Genomic DNA, 21,246 nt, shown 5'->3' with positions numbered 1-21,246 from the left:
AATAGTATATAAACTCTAATTATACTTGAATGTTTTGTTTTATTCCAATTTTCATAAATCTGGGTGTAGTCGTCTTTTATTAGAACTTTTGGTTTCTAATGCTTTATCATGTCATAATTGATTTGGCCTTTCACTTTTTCCAACTGATTTCGTTTTTGAGGAAACCCTGCTTTTATTAGCAATGTTCTCGTTAAGGTACGCACACACGCCCGTGTGTTCGATGGACGCTTCCTAAAAACACTGGCTGAGTCTTGTTATCATTCATAACTTTCCCTTAGCTTTTCATGCTTCTATTCAATATTTTTACCGGACATTCACTTTCGTTTTAATTCAATGTATGTTACATGTATGATAAATCCCGAGCAATGCAAAAAAAAATATGACTCCATGACACACGCTAATTGGATAAACGCAGAGAAGATCAAAATGTTTTCAAAAACACGTGTACCTATTGAATGATTGAGCAACGGAAAACTCTAACAGGGGCCCATTTCAGCTACTTGATGCAGGGATCTATTTTTAGAATGAAAGGAAATTTCCAATTATAAATATCATAAAATAAGTTTACGCGACGACTGTAAACAGATAAGGGTAAATAACGCAAATGGTAGTCAATAAAATGGTTGAGAACTCATGGTTTTGGAATATCATTGGATTTTCCTTTGAATTAATTGGGTTATTGAACCCTGCAATGGGCAATTGCATTGGGTTTTTTATTATTTGTATTGCGTGATCACGCAAATACGCAGCTTATCTGGAGCTCTGTTCCCCACTATTTCAAAAAAATATTCTTTCCCTCAAATTATGGTCATAATCTCAATTCAAATTTCCAATTGAGTTCGCAACCATAAAAACATTAAAGAAGTATTAAAATAGAAAATGACATACATAGTCATGGCTAAAATTAATATACCTTCTTGTGCATTTAATTATAATTTCTAACAAGAATGGGTCCATAGTACATGGATGCTCCACTCACACTATCATTTCTTATGTTCAGTGTGCTGTGAAACTGAAATCAAAACTCTAATTTGGCATTTAAATAATTAAAAAAAAAAGATCATATCGTAGCTCCCCTACAGTAAAAATAGTTGAGGGCTAGTTGATGGCCATGTGGCTGACAGTTGAGGGCTTAGGTGTTGAGCATCTTAGCTCAACTCAAAACTGGCCAAGCACTGTATGTTTATTAGATGTCGCTCAACTGGCCCTCAACTGAAACTTGCCATTAAGTTGAGGAAAAGTTAAGCAATTGACCTGTGGTTTTCATCTAGTTGAGGAAAAGTTGAGCATTCAGACTTTGATTTTTTTTTTTGCAAGTTGAGCATTCGAATATCAGACTTTGATTTTTTTTTTTTTTTTTATAGTTGAGCAAAAGTTGAGCAATTAGAAATATGACCTGATAATATAAATGTTATGTGCCATTATTCTGTTTTCTCTGTGTATAGTGCAAATGGACAGGAAGTATTATTAAAAATGTATAACCAGTATATTTTAGATGCAAGAATGTTAAAATGTAGAATTCAAATAATTGTTATAATTCAGTTAAGATATTTAGCACTAGCTTAAGAAATAATTTACTTGATAAATAGTTAATATAAATCTTCACAATTTTAGATAAGTGAAGATTTATATTAAATAGTAAATTATTATGTAATCCCCTGAGGCCTTAATGACAATAGAGAATTAAGGATTATAGAAGTGCCATATATACAAAAAGGGATTTCTTACATTTTAAGATAATTTAGGTTATGTCAAAGACTTGATATTTGGGAAAATAGATAAACTAGCATTATTATGTAAATTAGATATATGAGTATAAATGTTATGTAAATTGAATAATGAAAAGCAATAAATATATATATTAGTTAACCATGTAGTAAGGGACAGTCACATATTGGACACTGGTGTTATAGACTTGGATTTATATTAGACATACTGTTTTATTATGTCTCATGAACTTATGTGATTATTGTGATTATTGTGATTGATAAACTATACTGAATGCTGATTTAATAAACATTTTATATTGAACTTTGAATCTGTGTTACGTTGACATGTATTCATATGAAAGCTACCAGCTAGTTCCCCCATCCTAGCAAGATGAGTAACCAGGTCAGGAACGAGCACAGTACTGGCCTTGGTTATACGTGGCGGAGTGACCAAACTTTCAAGTACTGAGGAGGGATACATGTAGGTGGCAAACAGAATACCAAGACAAGAGTCAGCATATCTCCATATAGGAAACAGTGGATTTTCCTGAGTATGCAGAGGTGAGTCAACCTTTTATTTGTGATCTTATATGACACCAAATCTTTTAATTTTAATTTATTTGTAATTAAAGTTGTCAAGATATTTAAATAGGATCTTCCCTCTAAAAAAGACTCAACATGTCTAATTCAGTTCATCCTGATCCCTCCTTAGCTCTGATAGCCCCCTTTAGGGAAAATATTATGATAGCCCCCCTTTTGGAAAATATTATACAGTTGAAATTAGGTAATTATAGACATAAAGTTAGATATAAAGCTCACATAGATTTTGAAAATAATATGTATTAGTAAAAGAAATGTATTCAATGTACCCTTAAATAATACAGAGAGTATAAATTAAAATGGATATACTTTGTACAGATATTTATATTCTGCTAGATTAAAGGGAAACTTCGCAAAAAAATCAAAAATTGATATTATGTCCATTCTGTATAAAAATTCTCAAATTTATAGATATTAAAGCTTTATTCCGCTAGATAAGAGATCACCATCGATTTTAAATTTTGAGTATCAATTCTCTGCGTTCCGCCATTTTGTCATCTTCTACGATCAAAAATCACGATATGTCTATAAACCACAAAGGACCAAAACTACAGTAACCGATGTAGTCGTAATTGCGTGTCGATATCTTGTCAATCGTACGGTTGTTTTATCTGACTGACTAACTTGATACGGGAAATGTTCTTATTTTTTTTTAAATAACCATAGTCTGTTATTTTTAAACTGTTAATATTGGAATTAATTAAAAAGTCAAAGTTCAAATCATAAATAAGTGTTCCGTGAAAATTGTTTTCGAAAATGTAATTCTTTCATAATTCTTTAAAGTAATAAACTTTATTCAAATAAATTCGGATCTTCCCTCATCTGATCACCAGCATGGCTTAAGGTATTACTCCCAAAGGTATTGTGAGGGGTGTGGTGACACGTCCATGTATTCAAGCGATTTCCTGTCGGGCTTGCAAGTTCATGCATCGTTTCACTTCTGTAGGTATTGATCGGTGTACACGGCCGATAACTTATAACTTTCCATTTTGAACTATCAGGTTTATAATATACATCTCTGTCTTGCGTGTCCGAAATAGATATAATATACTAGTCATTACTTAACTCAAACGCTTGTTTATAAATAACATTTCTGGTGTAAAGAATATAATTTATAAAAATATAAATAATACATAAAAAAAAAAGATTTGAAGAAATAAAAATCTATTTACATATTTTTTCCAAGGGTTAATTTAGGAAAATGTAATATAAACTCGTTGTCAATAGTAAAGGACAGATTGGAACATACCAGAAATATTGATTTTAAAAAATGTACGCATTTGCCGACGATTCGTTTATACGCCTGGATAGAAAGTTACGGAACTATAGCGCAATTTAAATTATATACATGTATACATTGAACAGAAAAAAACATACATTTTGTGTAAATTGGGGTAAAAGTTTTGTAAATAGACTAGTCCACGTACGCCAACAGTATGTAATCAACGAATTCGATAGACTATTGTAAACCAAAAGAAGAAGAAGAAGAACGAACTATACAAATCATGCAGTTGAAAAAGGCTTTAGTTAACTCATCAGATGGATAAAAATACAAATACTATAAATACAATTGGAAGTTTTCGTTTTTGCAATTTGAGAGTAAATGATGTATCAAACGTTCAAGAATACGCATGTAATATGTGTCACTGGATAAAAAAAAATCATCCTCAACACCTACTTCCGTATGGGACTTCCCCTTTCAGTGACCTGCAAATTTAACCGATGATACACTTTCTAAGATTTATATGTCCAACAACGACCCACTGCTCTACATGTGTTACTAACAGCCTAAGATAGCAATTCTTTTGTTAGGTCAATTCTCTTTCGTACAATACCAGAAAACATGGAAAATAAGTTCTTTAAATTTTGACTCTGGAATTAATACCATTTTTTCGTGCGACAAACTTTATTTCTGGCGATGAGCAGACATGGGCGGAAAACAATAAAAAGATAGGTTTAATATTTGTTCATTCATTTAACATGTATAATATGAATATCATTTAGTACACTTCGGTCTATACAAATGCAGAATATACCATGATGGTTTGATTTCGTCAAAAGATATAAGAGATCTGACAAATAGATTATCACTTCGATATTGCAAGACACCCATTTATAACTTTGCACTTTTGCATACCAAACTTTCGCAAAAAGATAAGTCATTTGATTAAATAATAAGTTGTGGTTTGTTTACTTGGGAGACACTTACCCAAATGAAGTGGACTTAAGCAGCTATATAAGTCACGGTATGGCCTTCAACAGTGAACAAAATTAAAAGTATATTGTATAATTCAACTAAATGTGAACATGGCTGTGAGTTAGTACGTCTGGAGCTCTCCCTCTCTATGGCGCTTGTACCTCGGAAAACTTATACAGCTTGTTTCAAGAACAACCGGGTTCAGACAAACTGTTCTGAAATCGATATTGTCACTAATGCATTCACCCAATTCAATATTACCATCAAAGAGAGTAAATTCGGGGCAACAAAGACATTCCGTCAATAACGGCATAACTATGCATTTAGTACACGAACACCAATCCGGCTGTGTTAAACTGGCGAGGGTTGCTAAGGATATCTTGATTTCGGGAACTTTCTGCAGCTTCCATTTTATGGAGCTCTTCTTCGGTATGCTCTGGCTCTATAGTGCGTACCCAAATTGACCATACTCGTCAAAATCTGCCTCTCTTGACCGGACTGGAACCACTGTTAGTACTATCAACCTCTTCTTTTTTTTTTACTATCAACCTCCGAACAAGACATTTTTAGTTACGATTTTATGATTAATTTTGGGACAATATATACACTGTCCTATAGAAACAAGCACGCACAAATCATGAGAGAAATATATGTGAGTAAAAGTTAATTGAATTAGCAAAGTTAATATCCTTTGGTCTCGAATGTATGTTAACTAATTAATGTGTTTTTATAGGCTAGCTCAAATCCTCATCCAAATAATATAATCTATATGTAATAATCCCTTCCTACCACCGGTGCATTACGTTTGCGCGCATTACCATTACATTTGCGCGCAAAAATCATTACGTTTGCGCGCAGCTTTTGATTACAATTGCGCGCATTTATTTGACAGGTAAACTCAGGTAAGCTCAGGTAATAATACTTATTTATTTACTAAAATTATTTTTTAGTAAAATTTCCCTTTCTGTTAGTCTACGACACCTACTCACCCACGAGAAGGTGGAAGTAGTGGGATTCAAGCAGGATGAGTCGGTTGCATTATATTCTATCAACACGAAAAGTTTTATATTCATCATATACTAATGACCACCACCCCCCCCCCCCTTTCCGATTTGCTATAAAAAAAAATCAACTATGTGTGCCTTGACAAAACGTTACAAATTAACTTAAATTATTTACGAATTTAAAAGGGATCACTATTCGGGGTACGTGTTCAACATGACAAATTCGCAATGAAGTTACATGTACTATGCTCTAAGTTATAACGGAATTTATCATGAACACTTTATAGTTTGTCTTAGAATTCAATATAAAAACATATAATTCAAATATATTTTCAAAGAAAATGATTTTTGGTCTAATCATATGAAAATTATAGTCATTTATATTCTGATATTATTTATATTTTATTATATTCCGTTTTTACCTGAATTTACCTGTAAGATAAATGCGCGCAAATGTAATCAAAAGCTGCGCGCAAACGTAAAACATTTTAATCCCCAAATGCGCGCAAACGTAATGTGCCCCCTACCACACCAACATTTAATGCCGAGCGGTAAACATATTTAAGGTACTTATTAAGTATAATTAAATGAACAATAGATAACAATAATTAATCATAAATGTGCAAAGATTTAAAAACATTTTTTTTTCTTTATTCGTACAATTATATTCCGCTTCGTTAGAGTTATCTTCAGATAGTTTCAGATATTAATTAATACATGGGTTTCAAAAGTCTAAATGTAAGTGTTTTCGTACATTTTTTTGCCTAATAAAGACAATCAAAATGATTTGGTAAAGCTATTTCTAATTTCTAAGTTCAAGAGGTGTATATCATTTTATTCTGACACATGAATTAAGTTTCCCGTCTTTAACCGAAAACTGTTTATTTCTTAGTAAATTAATTTATTTGAATTCAAATAAATAATAGCACCAAATAATTAAATAATTCCACGGCGATCTATTTTTAATTGTCACCTGTATTTTTAATGTGTGTATTAAATGCTCCCTTGTTTTATAATCCACTGATCCGAATAGACAGTCACACCTGGCAAGGTGTGCCCTAGAGGCGTGGTTAAATACCGAAGTGCAAATAACAATTTACCTTTAAACAAGCCATCTACGAGTATTGCCACAGAACCGTGAATACACACATCGTATAAACCTAGTCATAGCAGAGATAGTAAAAGGTCAATAAGAGTACACCAACATATTGTCTTTACAGATTATTGTACTTTCATTTGTTCACCTTTTCAGTCCGAAAATGCATTAATTAAAAATAATTTTATAACTTTTTGTGTTGTCTAAAAAAATAATTCGAATATATACGTTTAACATAGAAAATTTATCTCATGAATGTGTACAATTGCACGTCTGTGCGTTTTATCTTCTTATTATCGGCTGGTTATTAGATAAAGCATAAGTCATCGGCGCGCTTACGATTACGTTAAAATATGATTAAAAACCAAGACTTTTAATGATTGTATTTTAAATCCCGGCATGCAAAAACCAGGAGAAAACGTCACGACCTACAGGAAGTAGTTAATATTTTTTCATTAATTATTGAATTCCTCCTTTATTACTGCACATTTAGCGATAAAACTTTGTGAATATATATATTATGTCATTATGAACATATTTAAACCATAAGAAAAAAATCGCGAATTTTCCCTTTAAGTAAAAGAAAAATAAAAAGGAATAAGATAATAGCTAAGGATTTTGAAGTAGAAAATGGTATTTTGTTTCACCTTAAATGAAAACCAGATGCTCAGCAGGGCGCAGCTTTATACGACCGCAGAGGTTGAACCCTTAACGGTTGGGACAAGTATGGACACAACATTCAAGCTGGATTCAGCTCTAAATTTGGATTGTGATTAAATAGTTGACACAGCATAGGTTTCGGACACAGAATGAATGTGGTCTAATGAACTTAAATTATTTTTTTTGCCTTTGAGCAATTCACTATGCTGTTGAATATTAATCCTCTCAAAAAATGTTTGAAGAAATTTTCTTTTTATTTATGAAATCTGAAATTAGAAAAATTTAACCCCCCCCCTTTTTTTTTCACATCCCCCTTTCCCGTTTTCCAAAACTGATCTCAATTCAAATTTCTAATGGAGTTTGCAACAATAACTACTCATTTAAATACATCATAAGATATTAAAATGCAACAAAAGGTGCTTGTTATCACTGAATGGTAATGATTGTTTTAAATAATCAGTTGGTAGTAAAAGTGAATATACATTGTATATTGTATAAAACAATGATTTAAGTTGATTCAACTACTATTCTGGACAAAGAAAGATAACTCCAATCAATTGAAAATTTCTTGCTATTGCACAATAGTGTGCAATTAGATATTTCTTGCTATTGTGCAATACTGTGCAATTGAATAATTGCTATTTCACAAAACTGTGCAATTGAAGATTCCTTGCTATTGCGCAATACTGTGCAATTGAAAAACTCTTGCTATTGCACAATACTGTGCAATTGAAGATTTCTTGCTATTGCTGAATACTGTGCAATAGAAAATTTCTTGCGATTGCACAATACTTAATATAATAATTTTGGATCCTGATTTGAACCAACTTGAAAACTGGACCCATAATCAAAAATCTAAGTACATGTTTAGATTCAGCATATCAAAAAAGCCCAAGAATTCAAGTTTTGTTAAAATCGAACTTAGTTTAATTTTGGACCCTTTGGACTTTAATGTAGACCAATTTGAAAACGTGTGTGAAAACTTAGAATCTACATACACAGTTAGATTTGGCATATCAAAGAACCCCAATTATTCAATTTTTGATGAAATCAAACAAAGTTCAATTTTGGACCCCGATTTGGACAAACTTGAAAACTGGACCCATAATCAAAAATCTAAGTACATTTTTAGATTCAGCATATAAAAAAAAAACCAAGAATTTAAGTTTTGTTAAAATCAAACTTAGTTTAATTTGGACCCTTTAGACTTTAATGTAGACCAATTTGAAAACGTGACTAAAAACTAAGAATCTACATACACAGTTAGATTCGGCATATCAAAGAACCGAACCCCAATTATTCAATTTTTGATGAAATCAAACAAAGTTCAAATTTGGACCCCGATTTGGACAAACTTGAAAACTGGGCCAATAATCAAAAATCTAAGTACATTTTCAGATACAGCATATCAAAGAACCCCAAGGATTCAATTTTTGTTAAAATCAAACTAAGTTTAATTTTGGACCCTTTGAACCTTAATGTAGGCCAATTTGAAAATGGGACACAAAAATTTAGAATCTACATACACAGTTAGATTTGGCATATCAAAGAACCCCAATTATTCAATTTTGGACCCTTTGGGCCCCTTATTCCTAAACTGTTGGGACCAAAACTCACAAAATCAAACCCAACCTTCTTTTTTATGGTCATAAACCTTGTGTTTAAATTTCATAGATTTCTATTTACTTTATATACTAAAGTTATGGTGCGAAAACCAAGAAAAATGCTTATTTGGGCCTCTTTTTTTACCCTAATTCATAAACTGTTCAGACCTCAACTCCCAAAGTCAATCCCAACCTTCTTTTTGTGCGCATAAACCTTGTGTTTAAATTTCATTGATTTCTATTTACTTAAACTAAAGGTATAGTGCAAAAACCAAGAAAATGCTTATTTTGGCCCTTTTTGGCCCCTTATTCCTAAAATGTTGGGACCGAAACTTCCAAAATCAATCCCAACCTTCCTTTTGTGGTCATAAACCTTGTGTTAAAATTTCATCTATTTCTATTCACTTTTACCAAAGTTAGAGTGCGAAAACTAGAAGTATTCGGACGACGACGACGATGACGCAAGACGACGACGCCGACGTGATAGCAATATACGACTTTTACTAAAGTTAGAGTGCGAAAACTAAAAGTATTCGGACGACGACGACGACGACGACACCAACGTGATACCAATATACGACCAAATTTTTTTCAATTTTTGTGGTCGTACAATGATTCAATGCAATGAGACAATGCAAACTCTGTTGTGTTATTGAAAAGTGGTAGTTTTGTTCTAAATTACAGGTTACAGTACAACCATATCAGTAGTTATGCTGTGTCTGTCAGTTAATTTCTGCTGGACAAATGTATTCATTGGTAATTATAACTATTAGATCCTTAAATATTGCAGGCTGACGGCACAACTACTGATGTACATTTTAAAAACCAATCTTAATTCAGATTATACAAAATGATTGTTAGTTAATGTACAAAATGGAAAGGCTGCGTACAAAATTTTAAATTTAACTGGACTAAGGCACTAAGTATAGAAATATAAGGAAAAGAATGTTATAACTTAAGATATTCAAGCAGTATTATAGCAAACATAAATTTTATGCATTGTGACAATATTCTTTTGTATTGTTGAAAAATGTTTTTTTTATTCTGAATTTCTGGTTAAACTACACAATATTCAGAAGTTATAGTGTCTGTTAATTTAATCCTGCTGGACAAATGTATTCATTACATTAGTAGTTCTTACTATTAGACCCTTAGTTATTACAGGTAAACGGCACATCTTCTGATGTAGTTTAAACCAATTTTACTTCAGATTATACAAAATGTACTTTATCAATGATATAAATAGATATCAAGTGTTCCCTATATATACATTATATACATTGTATATTGGCATCACTACAAATGTATATTTGCTGAGTTTTTTTATTATGACTTAAAGATTTTAAGAGAAAGAGAGTAACAAATAATTAAGGAGTACCTAATTAGGAAGTACAAAATAAACTGGCGTACAGTTGTTATATAGATAAATTAGAAATAAGAAGACAAAAGTATAGGAATTAAGCTAGAATATAAAGAAGGGAAGATAATTAGAAATTCTTACATGTTGTATGTAATTTATGTTAATATTAATAAATAGGTAATATTGGTCTAAAATTGTGGTATTCTAATGACTTTTTAAGAGATAACTAAATAAAAATTCCCCAATACAAATGAATTAAATATAATACGAGATAAGGGTTAATTGGTGTTATAAATAATTATGATATTGGTTGCACTTACGAGTGTGGATTCACATTGCGATAAGACGTGTCACGGTACTTGTCTATCCAAAATTCATGTATTTGGTTTTGATGTTATATTTGTCATTCTCGTGGGATTTTGTCTGATGCTTGGTCCGTTTCTGTGTGTGTTACATTGTAGTGTTGTGTCGTTGTTCTCCTCCTATATTTAATGCGTTTCCCTCAGTTTTAGTTTGTTACCCCGATTTTGTTTTTTGTCCATGGATTTATGAGTATGAACAGCGGTATACTACTGTTGCCTTTATATTGATGAAGTATCCTACCAAAGGTGGACCCACAAAATAAAGAAATGGTGGACCCATAAAATGCAGAAATGGTGGACACACAGATAAAGAAATGGTGGACCCACAAAATGCAGAAATGGTGGACACACAGATAAAGAAATAGTGGACCCACAAAATGAAGAAATGGTGGACACACAATTAAAGAAATGGTGACCAAATTGTGCATTTAAAATTAAAGAAAGACGAACAATGATGGACATATCATATTTAGCTAGTAAAAAATTATTTGATATTATAAAACTTATTAGCAGAGATTTGTGACCCAAAGTGACATTTTATTAACCTTACATGAATATTGATGAAAAGTAAAAGACAATGTGATATGAAATTTTAAATAATATCTGCAAAATTACTATAACAATCAAACAGAAGAAGAAACCAGGTGGACATGTATCATGATGTATAAACAATATCGTTGAAAACTTGTAACTTTTATTTGACTACGATTGGTGAAAAATGTGAAGATTGTACTGTTGGACATTAATTGTCTATATTGGATATGTGTACGAAAGACACTTTTGCTTATTTAAATGCTTGCTTGTTATGATATAGGTCTTTAATATTGCTTTATTGTTATTTTAATTATATATACATTTGTATTTTCTTTCCAGATTATTCACAGGTTAATCATATAAAAATGTAAATGTCTAAATATGTTTTATGTTCATTATATAAGAAGATAATATGATTTGAATAATTATGTGTTTAACTTGCAGATGATGACCAATATGGATAAAATATTATTAATCTTATATTTCAATTATATATTGCTATTTTTATGCCCCTTATGCATATGGAAATACTCCATGAAGTATGCCAATGAGCTCATTGTAATTAATAATGTGAGAGTTGGACTTGTCATTATTAGTCAACTTCAGAGAACTTCCCTGATATGGACAATCTAAACTTGACCATTCCCCAAACCAAGAATAAGTAATGTTTTATTTACAGGAATCAGTGAAATAATGATTGTTTTCACAATATTTTTTTTTGTATATGTATTGTAATATTTTATTGACAGAAATCAGTTATTCAATTGTTGCTATATAATATGTGTATAAATTATTTTTTCATATGATGCATTTTGTATTTTAATTGAAGATTGCAGGAGTAATCTTGGCCACGAAGGGAAGGGTATTAAACCAGTATATTTTAGATGCAAGAATGTTAAAATGTAGAATTTAAATAATTGTTATAATTCAGTATAAGTTAAGATATTTAGCACTAGCTTAAGAAATAATTTACTTGATAAATAGTTAATATAAATCTTCACAACTTTAGATAAGTGTAAAGCAAATTATTATGTAATCCCCTGAGGCCTTAATGACAATAGAGAATTAAGGATCAGAGAAGTGCTATATATACAAAAGAGATTTCTTACATTTTAAGATAATTTAGGTTAGGTCAAAGTCTTAATATTTGGGAAAATAGATAAACTAGCATTATTATGTAAATTAGATATATGAGTATAAATGTTATGTAAATTGAAAAATGAAAAACAATATATATATATATTAGTTGACCATGTAGTAAGGGACAGTCACGTATTGGACACTGGTGTTATAGACTTGGATTTATATTAGACATACTGTTTTATTATGTCTCATGAACTTATGTGATTATTGTGATTATTGTGATTGATAAACTATACTGAATGCTGATTTAATAAACATTTTATATTGAACTTTGAATCTGGGTTACGTTGACATGTTTTCATATGAAAGCTACCAGCTATTTCCCCCAACCTAGCAAGATGAGTACCCAGGTCAGGAACGAGCACAGTACTGGCCTTGGTTATAAGTGTACACAAAGTTTGAGTCTTAATTAAGGGAAGCACATGTTCTTATACATTTTTCTGTACTTTAACTTAACTATAACTTTAACATACAGATAACCAGATGCTCTATAGGGCGCAGCTTTATACGACCGTAGAGGTCGAACCCTGAACAGTTGGGGCAAATATGGACACACAATTTAAGCTTGATACAGCTCTGAATTTGGATTGTGATTAAATAGTTGACACAAAATAGGTTTCTGACACAGAATGAATGTGGTTTAAGAACTTAAACTTAAAAACTTAAAAATTTTACTTTGGACATTTACCTATTATGGTCCAATATCCAAAATCTAAATACATGGTTTGATTCAGCATATCATAGAACCCAAAAAATTAAATTTTTGATGAAATCAAATAATGTTCAATTTTAGACCCTTTAAACCTCAATGTGGACCAATTTCATAACCAGGCCCAAATATTAAAATCTAAATACATGGTTGGATTCAGCATATTGTAGAACCCCATATATTCAATTTTTGATGAAATCAAACATAGTTTAAATTTGACCCCGATTTGGACCAACTTGAAAACTGGGCCCATAATCAAAAGTCTATGTACATGTTTAGATTCAGCATATCAAAAAAACCCAAGAATTAATTTTTGTTAAAATCAAACTAAGTTTAATTTTGGACCCTTTGGACCTTAATGTAGACCAATTTGAAAATAGGACCAAAAATTAAAAATCTAAATACACAGTTAGATTTGGCATATCAAAGAACCCCAATAATTCATTTTTTGATGAAATCAAACAACGTTCAATTTTGGACCCTTTGACCCCTTATTCCTAAACTGTTGGGAACAAAACTCTCAAAATCAATCCCAACCTTCCTTTTGTGGTCATAAATCTTGTGTTAAAATTTCATAGATTTCTATTCACTTATTCTAAAGTTAATGGGCAACCAGATGCTCCGCAGGGCGCAGCTTTATACGACCGCAGAGGTTGAACCCTGAACGGTTGGGGCAAGTATGGACACAACATTCATGCTGGATTCATCTCTAAATTTGGATTGTGATTAAATAGTTCACACAGCATAGGTTTCCGACACAGAATGAATGTGGTCTAATGAACTTAAAATATTTTGTTTGCCTTTGAGCAATTCACTATGCTGTTGAATATTAATCCTCTCAAAAAAATGTTTGAAGAAATTTTCTTTTTATTTAGGAAATCTGAAATGAGAAAAATTTCTAATGGAGTTTGCAACAATAACTACTCATTTAAATACATCATAAAATATTAAAATGTAAAAAAAGGTGCTTGTTATCACTGAATGGTAAAGATTGTTTTAATTTATCAGTAAATGTACATTGTTTATTGTATAAAACAATGATTTAAGTTGATTCAACTACTATTCTGGACAAAGAAAGATAACTCCAATCAATTGAAAATTTCTTGCTATTGCACAATATTTTGCAATTGGATATTTCTTGCTATTGTGCAATACTGTGCAATTGAAAATATTTGCTATTGCACAATAGTGTGCAATTGAAGATTTCTTGCTATTCAACAATACTGTGCAATTGAAAATTTCTTGCTATTGCACAATACTGTGCAATTGAAGATTTCTTGCTATTGCTGAATACTGTGCAATTGAAAATTTCTAGCTATTGCACAATACTTAATATCATAATTTTGGATCCTGATTTGAACCAACTTGAAAATTGGGCCCATAATCAAAAATCTAAGTACATGTTTAGAAAAGAGGGACGGAAGATACCAAAGGGACAGTCAAACTCATAAATCTAAAACAAACTGACAACGCCATGGCTAAAAATGAAAAAGACAAACAGAAAAACAATAGCACACACGACACAACATAGAAAACTAAAGAATAAACAACACGAACCCCACCAAAAACTAGGGGTTTTAAAAATTAGATTCAGCATATCAAAAAAGCCCAAGAATTCAATTTTTGTTTAAATCAAACTTAGTTTAATTTTGGACCCTTTGGACTTTAATGTAGACCATTTGAAAATGGGACTAAAAATTAAGAATCTACATACACAGTTAGATTTGGCATATCAAAGAACCCCAATTATTCAATTTTTGATGAAATCAAACAAAGTTTAATTTTGGACCCCGATTTGGACCAACTTGAAAATTGGGCCAATAATCAAAAATCTAAGTACAATTTTTAGATTCAGCATATCAAAGAACCCCAATTATTCAATTTTTGATGAAATCAAACAAAGTTCAATTTTGGACCCTTTGGGCCCCTTATTCCTAAACTGTTGGGACCAAAACTCCCAAAATCAAATCCAACCTTCCTTTAGTGATCATAAACCTTGTGTTTAAATTTCATAGATTTCTATTTACTTATACTAAAGTTATGGTGCGAAAACCAAGAATACTGCTTACTTGGGCCCCTTTTTGGCCCTTAATTCCTAAATTGTTCAGACCTCAACTCCCAAAATCAATCCCAACCTTTCTTTTGTGGTCATAAACCTTGTGTTTAAATTTCATTGATTTCTATTTACTTATACTAAAGTTATATTGCGAAAACCAAGAAAATGCTTATTTGGGCCCTTTTTGGTCCCTTATTCCTAAAATATTGGGACCAAAACTCTCAAAATCAATCCCAACCTTCCTAATGTGGTCATAAACCTTGTGTTAAAATTTCATAGATTTCTATTCACTTTTACTAAAGTTAAAGTGCGAAAACTAAAAGTATTCGGGCGACGACGACGACGACGCCAAGGTGAAACCAATATACGACCAAAAAAGTTTTAATTTTTGGTCGTATAAAAATCAATCCCAACCTTCCTTTTGTGGTCATAAACCTTATGTTAAAATTTCAAAGATGTCTGTTCATTTATACTAAAGTAAGAGTGGGAAAACCAAGAAAAATGCTTATTAGGGCCCTTTTTGGCCCTTAATTCCTAAACTGTGGGGACCAAAACTCCCAAAACTCCCAAAATCTTCTGATGACATGACTCTTGGATTTCGGAATATTGATGTTTTAACACATATGTCTGGAAACATCTTTTGGTAAGTGCATTGGATTAGAATTTCCACCATTTTTAATAAGTGTATATGCTCTTTTAGTTCAAAATAGTGATATTCAAAGTGTCTTATTAACTTTTTAGAGTGAAGATAAAAATTGAGACAATATATTTATGCATTTATTTATATATTATCAAAATGTGAAAGACAGGAGACATATTTATTTTATTATTAAGACAATTTGTTTTAGAAAGTATTACTAATAAAATAAGAATATTCTAATATAATGAATTTGGTATAAAACTAGAGATCTGTTTTTATTTACTAGATAACTTTTACAAAGCAAGGATAAAGCATGCAAGAAGTCTGTTGTGAGTTGAGATCTTTCAGCAGTATTTTGACTATAAAAATACACAATTTAAATTTATTTTTTCTACAAAAGATGGACGGAAGATACCAGAGGGACTTTCAAACTCATAAATCGAAAATAAACTGACAATGCCATGGCTAAAAATGAAAAAGACAAACAGACAAACAATAGTACACATGACACAACATAGAAAACTAAAGAATAAGCAACAAAAATCCACCAAAAACTAGGGGTGATCTCAGGTGCTCCGGAAGGGTAAGCAGAACCTGCACCACATGTGGCACCCGTCGTATTGCTTATGTGATTATAAATCCGGTAAATCGTCTAATTCAGTAGGTCACATTCATGAAAGATAAGGAGATTGTAGTTACAACGTAAGGAAACATATCCGATATCATATGTGAAACGGTTATTCCATATCGGTCAACCAACTTGTGATGGCATCTATAAAATTTACGAAGGGATGATTTCAATCTCAACCTGTTTGGACCAAAACCCCCAAAATCAATCCCAACCTTCATGTAGTGGTTATAAACTTTGTGTTAAAATCTTATTTCCATTTACTTATACTAAAGTTATCATCCAGAAATCATCCTTCTTTGGACGACACTGACGACGAAGTGATACCAATGTACGACCAAATTTTTTTAATTTTTGCGATCATATAAAAAGAACAAACCTGAAACTGTCATACGATGCTTTTTATCAAGGCCTACTGATTTCGCAGACACAAGATATAGAAAAACTGTCTGACCATTTGTTACTCTAAGTTTTTGTAATGTCTCTTCATCTTTTGGTATTCTTTTACCAACTATCCATTTCTGTACCTCTACTGGAAACTTATGCTTAAAAAGCATCTGAAGATAAAAACAATGACAACTTTATAACAATATTTGAAAATTCCCTAAGCTTTTATAATTGCATTTAAAGAATGGTAATGAATATTTAAAACTAGAGTTTATACTCTATTTAGAGCTAGGTATGCGTGCATTGTTGAAAATGCACTCTCTAACATTGTGAACTAGCATAAAAATCATGGCTTTTAAACTCTCTTATTTGTTGATCTTGAATTGCTGAGCCTTCTCTGTTAGCACTTTCTCCCTATATCTTCTATAGTTTTGCTCAACAAACAAACTAAACGATCTAATCAAGATGGCCGCCACGGCTAACCAGGTGCTCCGCAGGGCGCAGCTTTATACGACCCCTGTGGTTGAACCCTGAACAGTTGGGGCAAATTTGGTCACAATATTCAAGCTTGATTCTGTCTGAATTTGGATTATGATCAAAACTTTGACTTAATATAGGTTTTTGTTACAAAATTAATGTGGTCAAAGATCTAACAAACCTATTGCTCAATAATGTGCAATTGAAGATTTCTTCTTGAAACTTTTCAAAATTCAAAATTTGAAAAATTTTCAAAAAAAAAGGAAGCCCCTCCCCCCCCCCCCCCCCCCCCCCAACTTTTTTGAAACACCCTTGGAGCAATTACCCTTAAACTCAATCCCATGCTTTCCATTGCAGTATTGAACCTTGTAGTACAATTTCAGAGAGATCCACACACTTAAACACGTGATTGTTTAGAAACTAGAAACATGCTTCTTTTTGGCCCTTTTTTGGCCCCTAATTTCTAAAATTTGGCCCCATAACCCCTAAAGTCAATCCAAACCTTCTACTTGTGGTTTTTAACATTGTGGTATGATTTCAGAGCAGTTGAAATACTTCTACACAAGTAATTATCCTGAAACTAGAAAAATGCTTTTTTGGGCCCCTTTTGGGCCCCTAATTCCTAATCGGTTGGGACCACCATCCCCAAAATCAATCCCAACCTTCCTTTGGTGGTATTGAACCTTCTGAAAAATTCATGAAGATCCATTTACTTAAACTAAATTTATTATCCGGAAACCAATGTGTCTTCAGACGACGACACAGACGACACTGACGACACAGACGACGCAGACGACAACATCATACCATTATACAATCCCAAATTTTTTTTGGGGTCGTATAAAAATAGAACATAGGGGTAAAATGCAGTTTTTGGCTTATAACATAACCAGATGCTCCGCAGGGCGTAGCTTTATACGACCGCAGAGGTTGAACCCTGAACGGTTGGGGCAAGTATGGACACAACATTCAAGCTGGATTCAGCTCTAAATTTGGATTGTGATTAAATAGTTGACACAGCATAGGTTTCTGACACAGAATGAATGTGTTCTAATGAACTTAAAATTTTTGTTTTCTCTAAGAGCAATTCACTATGCTGTTGAATATTAATCCTCTCAAAACAAGAATGTGTCCTCAGTACACGAATGCCCCACTCGCACTATGATTTTCCATGTTCAGTGGACCGTGAAATTGGGGTAAAAACTCTAATTTGGCATTAAAATTAGAAAGATCATATCATAGGGGACATGTGTACTAAGTTTGAAGTCGATTGGCCTTAAACTTCATCAAAAACTACCTTGACCAAAAACTTTAACCTGAAGAGGGACAGACGGACGGACGAACGAACGGACGAACGAACGGACAGACGGACGGACGGACGCACAGACCAGAAAACATAATGCCCCTCTACTATCGTAGGTGGGGCATAAAAATGTTTGAAGAAATTTTCTTTTTTATTTATGAAATTTCAAATGAGAAAAATTGAACCCAATTTTTTTAATCACATCCCCCTTTCCCTTATTCCAAAACTAATCTCAATTAAAATTTCTAATGGAGTTTGCAACAATAACTACTCATTTAAATACATCATAAAATATTAAGATGTAAAAAAAACTGCTTGTTATCACTGAATGTTATTTATTATAATTTATCAGTTGGTAGTAAAAAGTGAATATACATTGTATATTGTATATATAACAAAGATTTAAGTTTGATTCTGGACAAAGAAAGATAACTCCAATTAAAAAAAATCTTGCTATTGCACAATATTTTGCAATTAGATATTTCTTGCTTACTATTCTGGACAAAGAAAGATAACTCTAATTAAAAAAAAAAAATTTGCTATTTCACAATATTGTGCAATTAGATATTTCTTGCCATTGCGGAATACTGTGCAATTGAAAAGACTTGAACTTGACTGATCGGTGAATGATCGGTGACGGATGTTTGACTGATCGATGAGTGATCAGTGATCGGTGACCCATAGGATCCGTCAGATAAGTCAAATAACCTATGTGAGAGTTACCCTGACAACTGTCACCGATCGATCCGTAAATTAAATTTATGCACGGATCGGACGGATACGTATATATTTAAAATTCTTATGTAAACCGAACTCGACAGTGTTTACAAACGATGAACGCGGACCTCTACGAAGACACCTTAATTTACACGTTAATTTGTAATAAAATTGGTTGCAATAAAAAAAGTGAAAATAGTATAACAGAATAATATGCTTAGAGCGTTAAATTGTTTGTGTTGATTGATAGTTTTGTATTAAATATTGTTAACATCAGAGACATATAATACAATTATGTATTATATGACTCTGTTAACATCAACTTATTCCTACGAAAATGGTTATTATTGACCGCCATTGGATTTTTGAACTTTTTATAGTTTCGAATAGGTTGTTTTTTCGTGAAATTAAAAGAATGTCAAAGAAATAATATTAAAAAATTTTCGCATTGTTTAGAATTACCAAAATTGTTCTTCTTTTTATCAAAAATGATACTATTTTATTTGAAATCAGCTATTTTTACCATCTTGAGACAAGTCTTCTAATCAGAATTGAGATATAATGAGAATTAAAATACTTAAACTTTTATTTTTGTGGAATAAGAATGCAGTTATTGATTTATTTTGATACAAATTATTAACCGTCATATGATGTGAGTACTTATTGTACATCAAGATTGGCTGTTCTTCATAAAATATGCTTACTTTAAGGAAAAAGATACTAAATTTTTGTACGCGTTGCCTAAAATGCAAATATTTCTTCATTTTACTGAAAATTATTGACCGCCATTAATTTTTTGTACTTTTTATAGTTTAGAATAGTTTTTTTTTCATAAAATTAAAAGAATATCAGAAAAATCATACTAAAATTTTGTTCGCATTGTTTAAAATAACCAAAACTATTCTTCTTTTTATCAAAAATGATACTATTTTATTTGAAATCAGTTATTTTTACCATCTTGAGACAAGTCTTCTAATCAAAATTGAGATATAATGAGAATCAAGATACTTAAACTTTTATTTTTGTGGAATAAGAATGCAGTTATTGATTTATTTTGGTTCAAATTATTAACCGTCATATGATTTCAGTACTTTTTCTACATCAAGATTGGCTGTTCTTCATAAAGTATGCTTACTTAAAGAAAGAGATACTAAATTTTTGAACGCGTTGCCTAAAATGCAAATATTTCTTCATTTTACTGAAAATTATTGACCGCTTTTAAATTTTTGTACTTTTTATAGTTTAGAATAGTTTTTTTTTCATAAAATTAAAAGAATATCAGAAAAATCATACTAAAATTTTGTTCGCATTGTATAAAATAACCAAAATTATTATTCTTTTTATCAAAAATGATACTATTTTATTTGAAATCAGTTATTTTTACCATCTTGAGACAAGTCTTCTAATCAGAATTGAGATATAATGAGAATTAAAATACTTAAACTTTTATTTTTGTGGAATAAGAATGCAGTTATTGATTTATTTTGATACAAATTATTAACCGTCATTTGATTTCAGTACTTTTTCGACATCAAGATTGGCTGTTCTTCATAAAATATGCTTACTTTAAGGAAAAAGATGCTAAATTTTTGTACGCGTTGCCTAAAATGCAAATATATATCTTCATTTTACTGAAAATTATTGACCGCTATTAAATTTTTGTACTTTTTATAGTTTAGAATAGTTTTTTTTTCAAAAAATTAAAAGAATATCAGAAAAATCATACTAAAATTTTGTTCGCATTGTTTAAAATAACCAAAATTATTCTTCTTTTTTTCAAAAATGATACTATTTTATTTGAAATCAGTTATTTTTACCATCTTGAGACAAGTCTTCTAATCAGAATTGAGATATAATGAGAATTAAAATACTTAAACTTTTATTTTTGTGGAATACATGTAAGAATGCAGTTATTGATTTATTTTGATACAAATTATTAACTGTCATTTGATTTCAGTACTTTTTCTACATCAAGATTGGCTGTTCTTCATAAAATAATTTGCTTACTCAAAGGAAAGAGATACTAAATTTTTGTACGCGTTGCCTAAAATGCAAATATT

At 31.3% G+C, this 21,246-nt stretch overlaps 1 protein-coding gene across 2 annotated transcripts in view; it reads right to left on the bottom strand.

The window, feature by feature from the left end:
* The window catches only part of LOC139525462 (ranBP-type and C3HC4-type zinc finger-containing protein 1-like), a 219,007-nt gene that overhangs the window by 91,885 nt on the left and 105,876 nt on the right, over positions 1-21,246 (bottom strand). For both annotated transcript variants that reach the window (XM_071320813.1, XM_071320814.1), the window contains exon 5: positions 16,682-16,859. In XM_071320813.1, the coding sequence (XP_071176914.1) occupies positions 16,682-16,859 (178 nt within the window). The remainder of the gene's footprint in view (positions 1-16,681; positions 16,860-21,246) is intronic.

This window comes from Mytilus edulis, chromosome 5 (genome assembly GCF_963676685.1).
Source record: "Mytilus edulis chromosome 5, xbMytEdul2.2, whole genome shotgun sequence".
In the NCBI taxonomy this organism is placed as follows: Eukaryota; Metazoa; Mollusca; class Bivalvia; order Mytilida; family Mytilidae; genus Mytilus; species Mytilus edulis.
The sequence above is the reverse complement of the archived record's forward strand: the minus strand, read 5'-3'. Positions and strand labels throughout refer to the sequence as shown.